This window comes from Dichomitus squalens (assembly GCF_000275845.1).
Source record: "Dichomitus squalens LYAD-421 SS1 unplaced genomic scaffold DICSQscaffold_25, whole genome shotgun sequence".
Taxonomy (NCBI): domain Eukaryota; kingdom Fungi; phylum Basidiomycota; class Agaricomycetes; order Polyporales; family Polyporaceae; genus Dichomitus; species Dichomitus squalens.
The window spans coordinates 30,722-41,974 of NW_006766907.1; the positions used below are offsets into that span (position 1 = coordinate 30,722).

The window sequence follows — 11,253 nt, forward strand, 5'->3', positions numbered from 1 at the left end:
ACGTCGGCTTCGGCGACAGCGACGCGCACAAATTCAAGCCGAACGGCCACGTGCCTCAGTAGCGCCTCTTTCCGATTGGCTGGAATGCATCGGGAAAGAAGCGCCAGCCTACCCAGGGGTCCGGAATGTGCCGGCGAGCTCTGCTCACTGCTCGACACGGCGACCATGTCCCTCTATGGGTCGCGCAGATGTCTCGACATCGCTGGACGCATCGCTGGGGGCTCTAGCGTACCTGCTCGTACCTGGTCTACTGCCTCATTCACACTGGTCATTCAGCGCCGGTGCTACGCTAACCCTACCGGCGCTCAGAAACTCAAGGAAAGGCCTGCTGTCAATGCGAGTCCACCTCCTTCCACCTCACGGACGTCGGGAAAGGCACAAAAGCCACAGGATGCTGCGAAGGAACCCAAAGAGACGGAACGTACAACCGAGGAGGAGCTTCGGAACGTCGAGACCCTGTATCGGATGTCCGAGACAAATCAGGTCGACGTATCGTCCGCACCTCTTGATCTTCTCGGTATGTGGCATTTCCTGCGTCCATTCTGCGCTCATGTACTTAATGGGGACAGACGTGATCATCCCCTCGTGGAAGTCGCAGAAGGAGAACGCGACTCTCGCCGATCATTGGAGGGCGTTCACGCAGACCCAGAGGAATTGGTTTTGGAATGCACGCTCGTGCGTACCTCCTAGCGAATCCCCGCCTCGCATCTGAGCTTACTCTTTGTGACAGCCTCTATCTGATGGCTCAGACCAACTCAATACCTGGTGTCAAGGTCAAGTCTGCTTGGTCCAGACAGCTATTCTCTACCTCCTCGACAAAACCCGACACGTGGCTCGCACCCTTCCGCCAAGCTGTACTGGAGGTCTATAAGCAGGTCAACGAGGCTGTCGCAACGTGAGTTGCCAATTTCAGGGTTTACTTTCCGTGCGCCCTTCTGATATCATGCAGCCGGGACGAGAAGACTTTGAAGACCTTGACTGCCGGTGAGCAGCAGAAAGCTTACATGAAGCTCATCCGGTCCCAGGACCCACGATTCGCCAATGTCTGGAAATTCCACGGAGAGCGCAGCCCTGCGCAGGTAGTGAGCATCAGGGCGATTGAAGCTTACTATGGGTCGACGCCGCCACGAATGGGCAGCCGGCTTGCAATCCAAGCTGTTGTTCGCTTCGACACTATGCAGGTGCGTTGTCAGAATAAGTAAGCTATAAAATTATTGAACTTTGCGTACACTGACAGAGCGTAGAGTCCTACTCGAAAAAGACTGGCGCTCGCGTTGGCGCAACGGAGCCCAAGCCTGTTGTCGAGTATCTCGTCTTCCAAAAGCGAATGTGGTATGACTCACCTTGGATAATCAGAGATAGACTCTACGAGGGTCTAGACTCGCGATTGAAGAAACCGCAGATATAATATACTCATTGTCTAACTTCATCGTCTCCCGCCCGGACTCTTGTGCCATCCTCACCGCGTCTGCTTTGATGTAACGTTTCGCTCGGCCCTGCCGTGGGCTTCGCGATCAGCGCTCGCCATACTTTGCTTCCGGCCCTTCGCCGGCCTTCCTAATTATGACGGTCATCGTAGGCCATGGTGGTTTTTCGGCTGACTGCGTGATGCGGTTTGGTTTGTGCTTTAACTGATGTGAAGACTCGATCACGTGCCATGTTTATGTTCGCCTCGCCTCATAAGTTGTGGCGGGGTTCAGCCTTTAGCGGCGAACATATGTCCCCAGCCTCTCAATCGCGCCCGGCATATATAACGCTGATCACTTCTGGCGCCCTGCCCGCAGCTCTCAACCACCAACCACACGGTAAGCATCTCCGACACTATAGAATTCGCGCACATCCTGCTAATGCCGAACATCTTCCGCCAGCCGAGTACAAGAACACCTCACCCACCAACCAACCCTGCCCCGGTCGACTGCATAATATGTTGTACCTAGTACAGCAAGGCATGACTGGGCGGCGCGGTTTCCATGTGCACAGAGCCGGTTCGTACGAGGGCGTACTAGTATGCCTATCGGCGGGCCTCTGCGGAAGCCTGTCCTCCGCGTACAAGTGCGTCAACGTCAACGGGGGCAGGTGGCCGCGGCTGGGCGGATTGGAGACGGAGGATAGACGGTCGATTGGCGTAGCTTAGACCCTATCCTGCACTTGCCCCCGGACAATCTGGAGACAGGTTGGAAGGAGGCTTGGCGCGTACGGGGTAGGGTGGCGCAACCGACTGTTGCCCATTCGTAGTTCGTGAGTGTCGTTGTTTCTCTAATTTTGTTTCCGTCTCTTTGCTTTGTTTGGAACTCAAATGCGAAAGCGCTACAAATGAGAGTGGATGCGATGGTGACGGGCTAGCAGGCGGTCATCAGTGTGGCGGGACGATGTTCTCATGGTTCTTCGTGCTCTACTTACCTCCTTGCTTCCATCTTTGCAGGCCCTTGCAATACGCCAATGTTAATCGAAAGCAGTGACAAACGGCACGAGGTCGACAGTGAGAACGCTGGTATCTCGAAAGATGAGTGACTGGCGTTTGGTTTCGGCTTTCATTTCTCTGCGTCCTGCGCTCCTTGGTTATCATTGCTCCCTTCTCGTCTTCACCCCACTCCCTTGCATCCCCTACCCAGGCCCTATTTTTTTCTTCTTGGCCTCTTCCTCTCCCCCCTTCACATTCTCTTTCGTCGACTCCCTTAGACGTCGGTCTCAGGTGGTTCGGCGGAAGGCAAGGCGAAGAGGCGTGCCCTTCTCTCTTCTCACTAGGTAATCGTTACCTCCGCAGGCTAAACTTATTTCGTCACAATCCGGCCAGCGCTTTCGGGGGATAGTGGCTGTACTCATAGAACTTCTCTGAAGACCATGGCAGGCAGGCATCCTCTGGTTCCAGGTACACGCAACAGCTTCATCTGCGGATTCTCTACCTTGGATACTGTCACTCTATCAGCCATATATGCTTTAACCCGCATATCTTCTGCGCGCCCCGTCGATTCGTCGTGCACGCCACCGACGGAGCTGCAGTGCGTCTGTCGGCGTCTGTCCAACCTCGCCAACTCGAACACGCACCTTTCCGGTGCGCTGCCCACGCGCAGGCGGTGCGGCTCAGGCCAGCTCTTGTCTCTTCCCGGCTTCTGCCCTGCTTCTTGGAGTTCGACCACTACAAACGTCGAGGCGACCCGGCCCACTCCCACAAAAGCCTGCGGTGGGGGCATACTCCAGTCTGGACTACAAAACATTATCCTTTGAACGACCGTGTCCCTCCCACCTGCTACGATGACGTCAGCTTCACTGGTCGGCTCCTATGTCGTGCTACAGATAAATGCGAGGGCAATGGTGGCCGAGTACGCGGACTCGCCCATACTCGCCCTCGCGAAGGCTCTGGGCACCCAGAAGTACGTTGCGCTCGTCGAAAAGGTACGCTCCACAGTCCCTCTCTCACACTGAATACCATCCGAACTTCTGTTCTGCTCTGCTGGGAACTCTAGGAAGTCCGCGTCGCCTCGTGTTCGGATGAACCGATGTGGCGCGTGTACCGCGTGTCCTTCGTCGGCCGCCACCCCCGCCTGCGCCCGGGGCTGTCTGGATCTAGCTCACCCTCGCCCGACGGGTGCCTCCCTATCTACCCTGCAACTCCGTCATGCCACGAGACGGCGTACGCCCCCGTCCATCCCTCCAAGGCGTTCCCAAAAGGCGACTGCTGTCACCGCCCCGAGCTCGAGACGTTCATCCGCGTCCACCGACAGCCGCATCACGTCCCACCACAATGGAGGCTCTCCGACGAACAGATCGCGCGCGTTACCGCGATGCGGGAAAGCGCTGACCCCAGCATCACCGGATCAGAGGCGTCGTACGTCCAGGTGCGCTCGGACGAGACAGACACCACAACTAAGCAGCCGATCGCACTGTCCCCGCATAGGAAAGAAACCTTCCCATTCGCGCACCTTATGAGGAACGGAGAAGGAGCGAGTCGTGACAAGCGGCTTCCGCGACTCCCTCTCCCGTCGCCTCTCAGCCCTAGCTTCGCTGGTCGCACCGCTTCGCCTGACGCACAGGTGTTCACGCCGACCTCGCACATCACGAGCACAAGCGCGGCCGAGACATCAGTGTCCGAGCTCTTCGATAGAGCTGAGATGCGCAAGAGGCACGACACGATGGACTCGGGAAGCGTATACTCATCAACCACCGCGTCGACGTCGACGTCGGTTGTCGTGCTGCTCGAGGCGCCGAGCGCGAGCCAGCTCGCGCTGACTCTTGAGTGCGACGCTTACCTGGACGATATCCCGCTCGTCGACGTCAGCTTCGATATCTCCGAGCTCGCCACGATCCCAGACCCGGCGGAGTTCCTCGAAGAGCGCAACGTCGTTGCACAGTGAGTTCCCCCCCCCCTTGTCTCGTTCAGGCTGCATCCGACTGACACCGGCACCCCCCACAGACTAGTCCGCAAAGCGGAGACACGAGAACGCAACTCGCCCGCGCCCTCTATCCACACCGCAGACGCGCGCAGCGCGTTCGACGTCGAGTCCCGCCGACCCAGCCTCTCCCGCTGCCAGTCATACCGGTCGCAGACCCAGCGCACGGTCACCTCCCGCGCAGCTTCACCGCTCGCCGCCCCACCGATCCCACCACTCCCGCCGATCCCAGCAGGCCCAGCGAAGTTGCGTAAATCCCGCTCGCGCGCGTCGTACAAGCAGATCCGCGCCGATGCGCGTTCTATACGCTCCGAAAGGATCTCTCGGAAGAACTCGTCCGACGGGTCGCGATCGGATACGGTAAAGGAATTTGGTGAGGGGAGGGAGCGCAAGAGAGGTGACTCCTTCAACTCCTATTCTGTCCTTTCCTATCCAGGCGACGCTCATGGCGTTGCCTTGACAGAGAGGACGCTCGTCGAGTGGCTCGCTGCGTTCGCGGAGAAGCCGGTGATCATATTCAGGAGGCCTGCCCGGGCTGTTAGGCGATGGGTGCGGTGCATAGTGCTAAGGAGCCGCAGGGGGGACAAAGCGAGGGCGAAGTTGTCGTATCAGCTTGGAGAGGATTCTGGCTTGCACAAGTGAACGCAGAGTGCAATGGACTTGCCTTCATCTTGGATATTGTACCATCTCACATGTGTGCTTGCACGTTTGCTCGTTGTATCTATTAGCATCTGACCTTGCATGTCCTGACGCACACCAGTAGATGAATCATGGACGACTCTTGGCACGCTCATTCCGCCAACAGCATGCAGATCTAACGACGGAGGCAACACTAGAAAACCCAACAAGAAAGCTGCAAAACAGCATGTACGCGCTAGTAGTACGACAGCAAGGAGAGCACAATTCAGAGCAAGAAGACAGTGCAACACGATCACATCACAATGCCTAACAGCGTCATTCCAGCGTCAAGTCGATGACATCGCCAGGTTCGTGCTGTATCGCGGTTCGAGAACCTGCTTCGCGCTTCACGACAGGCTGTCCAGGCGATGAGACCGTCAACTCTACGAGCACAGCGGCAACGCGCGCCCTTGCACTCACTTCCTCCTCTTCATCACTCGAGAGCTCTATGACCTCTGTATGCACAAAGCCAAACCCTGCTCCAGAGCCCGATTCAAGTTTCACAGGCTTTCGGTCTTCCTCGCCCATAGTCATTGACCTCCTCAAACCGTAGATCGGAGGGCTCGCGGCGCGCGCTTTGGCCTTATTGCCCAAGCCTGACCCAGCAGCGACCCTGGGCATGATGTCCTGCGCCTGAAGGATCGCTACACACCAAGCAAGCACATTGAGGACACCACGAGAACGGAGAAGGGGCGGGGCACACCTGCAGGCCTGTACCGGAACACAAATTTCGCGCACGGCCCCGCCCGCCTGTCCAGCGGCACGCTCTTCACGCGGCTGTGGTCCGCCTTGGGGTAGCGCACCGCGCGTCCGAGCCTGTCGTCGATCCGCACCCCAGTCAGGACGCAGCACATACGCCGAGCCAGCCTAGCAGAGATCGGGATGAGATAGGGCACTCACTCGACGCAGTGCGCCCCTGCCTTCTTGCTCCGCTCGTGCACGGGCCCCGTGCCTGCAAAGCCCGCGGGCCTGAACGCGGTCTGGATGACGTGCGGGTGGACGTGCACGACGTGCAGCTCAATTGAGCCGAGCTTGTCCGGTATGCCTGCGCCCCAGAGCGCGTCGTCATCGTCTGCAAGCGTCCATGATGCGGGAATGAGCTGGGACTCGGGATGCGGGGAGGACTTGAGCTTTGGGGAGAGACGGGCGAGAGGACGCACCGGTGGTCTGCAGGTTGGCGAACTGGAAGGGCTGGTACGTGTCCGCGGACGTCGTGGATATCCCTAGACGTTTCCCAACGACACCCGGGGGACAGCGGGTCTTGCCCACGACGTGGCCATCCACGAAGATCTTCATGCTCGCATGGGGGGCGTATGCGCCGTTGTGGTCTTTCCATCGGATTTGGAATTCCTAAGATGCAAGGCTATACTCAGCTCGCCAGGTACGTTATGGCGTCCGTCCAAGGTGTAGAGACTGGTGTAGCGGGCATGGACTCTGTACGTACCTTGCCACTCTCACTAGGAATATAGCATGCAATCGTCTTCCCGTCCTCGCCCTCGTACTTGACGTCGTACTCGGGTATGCGTTCCTTTTGGCCATCAGAAATCCAGACCTCGTATCCAATATGCAGCATCGTCTAAGGCAACAAAAACAGTGTCGAGATATAAGTACAGTTCGTCGTAGTCGGAGAAGCGTTCAGAGTAATTAGGCACTGGCCCAACGCTGCTTCAGTACTTCAGTCCTGGTGCCACTCGGAGAAACCCCGGACATTGCATAGCGTACGCGTGTATGTATGTGCTGACCGCGGACGCGTGACGCAGCGCGCCGGCTAGCATCAGTGCATGTGTAATATCGAACGCCTCGGACGAGAACTATGATGACATATGCTTGATAGTAGTACAGAATCCAAACCCTGCAATCCAGATAGTCCGATATCCCGAGCGCGCCCCGGGCATCATACAAAGCACCACTCAACGACCGCAAACCAATCCTCTCTCCCTCCCCCACACATATCAATCCACATCGCTCACCTTGCCCTTCTCCCCGGCCCCGACCGAGTCCTCGTCGCCTTCCGCAGGCTCGATAACGACGCACCACAGCACGCGCCCCCAAGCCCTCTCCGGGGTACGCTCGCTCTTGTTCAGCCGCTCGCAGCACACGAAGCGCACTGGCTGGCCATCCCAGTACTTCGTCATCTCGATCGAGATGCCCCCCGGCAGGCGGAGCATGATGCCGTCCGGACTGAACTGGAGGAAGTCGTAGCAGAAGTCCGTCGTGACGACGTCCTACACAGGTGCACCACAGTGAGTTCTCTCACCGCCCGGCAGATCGAGGAATGGAGAGACGTACATCGGGCCCGAGAACGACTTCCTGCCTCCGGAGCGCGTTCGTGAAGTACGACCGTCGCTTCGACGGGCTGTCCTTCAGCTTCCCACCCTTGCCGCTGCTGTTCGTCGCCGTCGGGATCGTCTGCAGCTGCGACGTGTCGTCGTTGATGGGTGCATGAGGAGGCGGGAACGCCGGGGCGGGGCCGCTATCAGTGGCGCGGGCGTGGTGGAAGTACGGCATGGTCGCGATGAGCGGAGAGAGGGCCCACGGCCTTGTGCGAGAGGCGAGGTCATTCTCGAGCGTTGGGTCGATGAAGCTACATACGCATTGTGTTGAGGTTATAGGACGGGCATGCACAGAAGAGAGGTGCGTACTTCATGAACCTGAGCGCAGCGCTGAACACCCACGGCAGCTTCAGCGGCCTATCGAAGATGTTCCCGAACAGGAGTTCGTCTGCGTTATACCCGTTCAAGTACCTTCCTGCCCCCATAAACGTATGTCAGCGCCTTGAGCCCTCACTGTGCATGATCTCCTCGTTCGCCGCTCGCGCGACCCCAACAAGGCAGTGCCAGCTCACCTTGGACCTGGATGCTCCAAGTGACCCCGCTGCGCTTCTTGAAGTACTCGCTGTCCGTCACCCTCCCCTCCGCATCTGCGAAGCCCTTGATGTAAATCGCGACCTGGCCCTCGAACGCGTCCGACGAGATCCTGGCCGGCTTCCCCGAGTTCGCCTGGATGGGGAAGAGCTCGTCGGGCGATGGTCCTGCGAGCACTCTGAGACGTGGCATCCTGTCTATGGTCTTGTCTGTTTTGTCGGTTTCTGTGTTATCTGTTGTCCCTGGAGCCGTAGTCTCTCGACTGAAATGGAAACCTAGTGTCGTCGTCTAGCGTAGTCGTTGGCGAAGAAACAAGATGGGTCGTGAATGCGAGAGAGAGGCGTTTACGTAGGCCTGCTACGCTCGCACGGTTGGCGTCCAAGAATACGCAGTAGGGGGGCGGTGGCTGGCAGTGGGAGGGCGAGTAGACTGCGCAGCAGGTCCCTTTCTGGCCACCGCAAGCCGCGTCGGGAGGCGTCGGCAATTGCCGTGCTTCTACGACCTTGGATCTGAACAGAGTGGAGATTGGCAGCGCTGGCCTAAGCGATGAGGCGCGCGTCCAAGCGCCAGGACCTCGCATAGACCAGATGGCGAGCATCTCCAAGAGATAACATCGGCTATCGTGCTCCTGCTCTTGATCTCACCTGCGTAGCTGATAGCGGCGGTCCCTCATTGTATCTGCTTCTCCTTGCTAACCGCTGGTCCGATTACCTCAAAACAACGTGTGTACAATACTCATGTACGCAGCGAAGAAAATGTTTGGTCCAGATTTTGGCGAAAGTGCGCGCACTTTGATGAAAACACATCTTAAAAAAACTATACCAAAGACTTCAAGCCCCCAAAGCATACAAATGGATTGGTGTATTTCGTTTTGCAGGCAATAGGGTATGGACCATGCTATTAGACAATCCATGGAGGCAACCAAGGACAGCGGACAGCCTAAGCGCGCAAGCCAGAAGAAACAGTTTCCAAAAAAGGCATCTTGATCGTCCACTACCACGATGGCTCTGACACGCCATTCTTCCGCTCAGAAAGCTCACTCTGCAAGTCAGATGTGAAGAATTAGTGACAGGCGACTAGCAAAGGAGAAATATCAGCCTTACCACATTCCTCCTCCCATCCGGACATATTCTGGGCTGCCTCATAGCTCTACATCTGACACCCATCCTAATGCCCAGCAGCTCAAGACAAGCAGCACAAAGTGGCGATAAAGTTTGACGTTCCCACCCGCAGCATGCGGCTATACTTAGTAACATAACGGAATGTCAGTAACCCTAATAGGCCTGCCATCTATCCTGCCCCAACTTACAGCCTGAAAGCACCTCAGAAAGGACGATTTGACATTGTACCACTGAAGGACCATGTTGGGCTCATAAATTCAATCGCAATTGTGTCGCTTAGATGATAATGCAGCCAAGATAATCAGAATCGGACAAATCTCGATATAGCGGCGAGCGTCTCTATCACATGTCCGACCTGAACATCGGCTAGCGGGCGCTGCCAATCTCCAAACAGAGCATGAGCATATCTGGCCGCGAGGAAGGCGGGCAGGAGAGAACTGATTCCTAGGTCTATAGCCCATTCACATAGCAAAAGCATTCGCCGGAGGCCCAAAAGATTGCTGAGTTCTGTCAGTCAAGGAGGTCGATAGCCGTATATTGTGCCTTGAAAGTTCCAGGTGGATTTTCCCACAAGTTGTTGCCGGGGCGCGCGTTCACTTAAACCACATACATACTACATAGAGCTTTGCCCCACGGTCGTGAGTGGCCGCAGCTCTCTGTCACAGCAGATGGTCGACGGACAGACTGCGGGCTCCGGCGCAGCGAGGAGTAGACAATAGACTATATCAACAGCAGACAATAAACTATATCAACAAGATGACTATGTAGTACAGAAGACCACAATACGCTCGCCGGCAAGCTACTGGGAAGGAGATGAGTGCTTGGCATGAGATGACCGAAGGTGACATAGAGATGGTGGTACATAGCTGGATTCTGACGAAGGCAAACTCCTGACAGCAGAGTCGACTCATGTGGCGGTATCGTTGTCCTGCACCATGCGTTGGGAAACTCAACATCAGCATCAATCTCACTAGGTATCGGTCAACGTACGACTCGGTGGTGGGCCATCATAGTCTTGAGATTATCAAGACATCTGAAGGCATGGTCTTCCAGCTTGCTTTCGTAATCCAGGTGAGCAAAGCCGCTGCCAATCCGTACATTCGCAGCTGCCGTCAAGGCGTTCTCCAGTGTGGTCGTCAACTCCTCGGGTATCACCGCGCAGCCGCGTGGATCATAGCAAAGATCATGGAAAGGTGGCCACATGAGCAGGCCTTGGAGTAGTTCCCGGGTCATCGAGTATCGAAGGTGACTCGGCCCATCGATCCTGAATGATCCTAGGACGTGCCACCAGTCCAGGCTGTGCCAGTGATCCTCAAATTTCGACAACATCTGTAAAAACCACCTTTGCAAATTACACCTATTCAGTACAGATTAGCTCTTAATAGACACAGTAGATGAATAGTGAAAAATAGTGCAAAATCGAGAGGTCCCCAAAAATAATTGCACTATTTTGCACTATTTATGCAAATTTGTGCAAAGTAGCACTATAGTAGACGGAAATAGTGCTACAGTAGACATTGATAGTAGTGGATAGAGTGGGTCCATAATTTCTGACTAGTGTAGAAATGCTTAATATGACCTCAAAACCATCTGTTTATAAGCCCCAGATGCATTTAAAGTGCTGAAAAAATATTATAAAAAGTGTCCTCACCCAGTCTTGAACCCCCAACCCCACTTTCAGATAACACTCCTATTCCGAAGGGGTGCTCTATACAACTGTACCACCAGAGCTTATATAGATCTTCTCCACAAATACTATATATATCCATCACTGCTGGACTTGGGGCAAAGTGGTGACACCTCACCTTGAGATTCACCTGCTGAGGCTTGCATATGTGTAATGTCTGGGACTATGTATATAATATGGAGTGTGCTATAGAGTATGCTTCATGGTCTGAATGCTGTGCTGACAGCCTAGTCCTATACATGATAACAAGTTCTATGTTGAGTTGTGCCCTCAAATATAAGTCAGCTATCATGGTGATTTTGCAGCTATAGAGGTGTGTAATGCTTGAGTTGAGAACTATGAGCTATAAATAAAGGATTGTCATCTTATTTGAGTCTCCCCTTGTTGAACCCGGGGGGCGAAGGCCTCTCCCACGGGTGGCAACGACAGCGGATAGCCTGCAACTCACCTAGAAGGGTTGTTGGTTGTAAGAGGCTTGTTAGAGCGATGAGAGGAGATGTTCGAGTGAACTGAAC

The 11,253-nt window shown here is 55.7% G+C and overlaps 3 protein-coding genes across 3 annotated transcripts; 2 read left to right on the top strand and 1 right to left on the bottom strand.

The window, feature by feature from the left end:
* The first annotated feature begins 156 nt into the window (after positions 1-156).
* Positions 157-1,563, top strand: DICSQDRAFT_108332 (uncharacterized protein). The gene is made up of 5 exons (XM_007367376.1): positions 157-517; positions 570-675; positions 731-895; positions 950-1,181; positions 1,238-1,563. The coding sequence occupies exons 1-5, from the start codon at positions 166-168 to the stop codon at positions 1,406-1,408; spliced, it is 1,026 nt and encodes a 341-aa protein (XP_007367438.1). The 5' UTR covers positions 157-165; the 3' UTR covers positions 1,409-1,563.
* A 1,689-nt stretch (positions 1,564-3,252) lies between these two features.
* On the top strand, positions 3,253-5,030 carry DICSQDRAFT_128063 (uncharacterized protein; the record flags this gene model as incomplete). The annotated part of the gene is made up of 4 exons (XM_007367377.1): positions 3,253-3,393; positions 3,465-3,836; positions 4,032-4,348; positions 4,412-5,030. 4 exons carry the CDS (start codon positions 3,253-3,255, stop codon positions 5,028-5,030), a joined length of 1,449 nt encoding a protein of 482 aa, XP_007367439.1.
* A 932-nt stretch (positions 5,031-5,962) lies between these two features.
* Positions 5,963-8,122, bottom strand: DICSQDRAFT_128064 (uncharacterized protein; the record flags this gene model as incomplete). Its single annotated transcript, XM_007367378.1, has 8 exons — positions 5,963-6,138; positions 6,227-6,416; positions 6,511-6,642; positions 6,809-6,877; positions 7,037-7,291; positions 7,356-7,650; positions 7,709-7,814; positions 7,912-8,122. 8 exons carry the CDS (start codon positions 8,120-8,122, stop codon positions 5,963-5,965), a joined length of 1,434 nt encoding a protein of 477 aa, XP_007367440.1.
* Between the last annotated feature and the right edge of the window lie 3,131 nt (positions 8,123-11,253).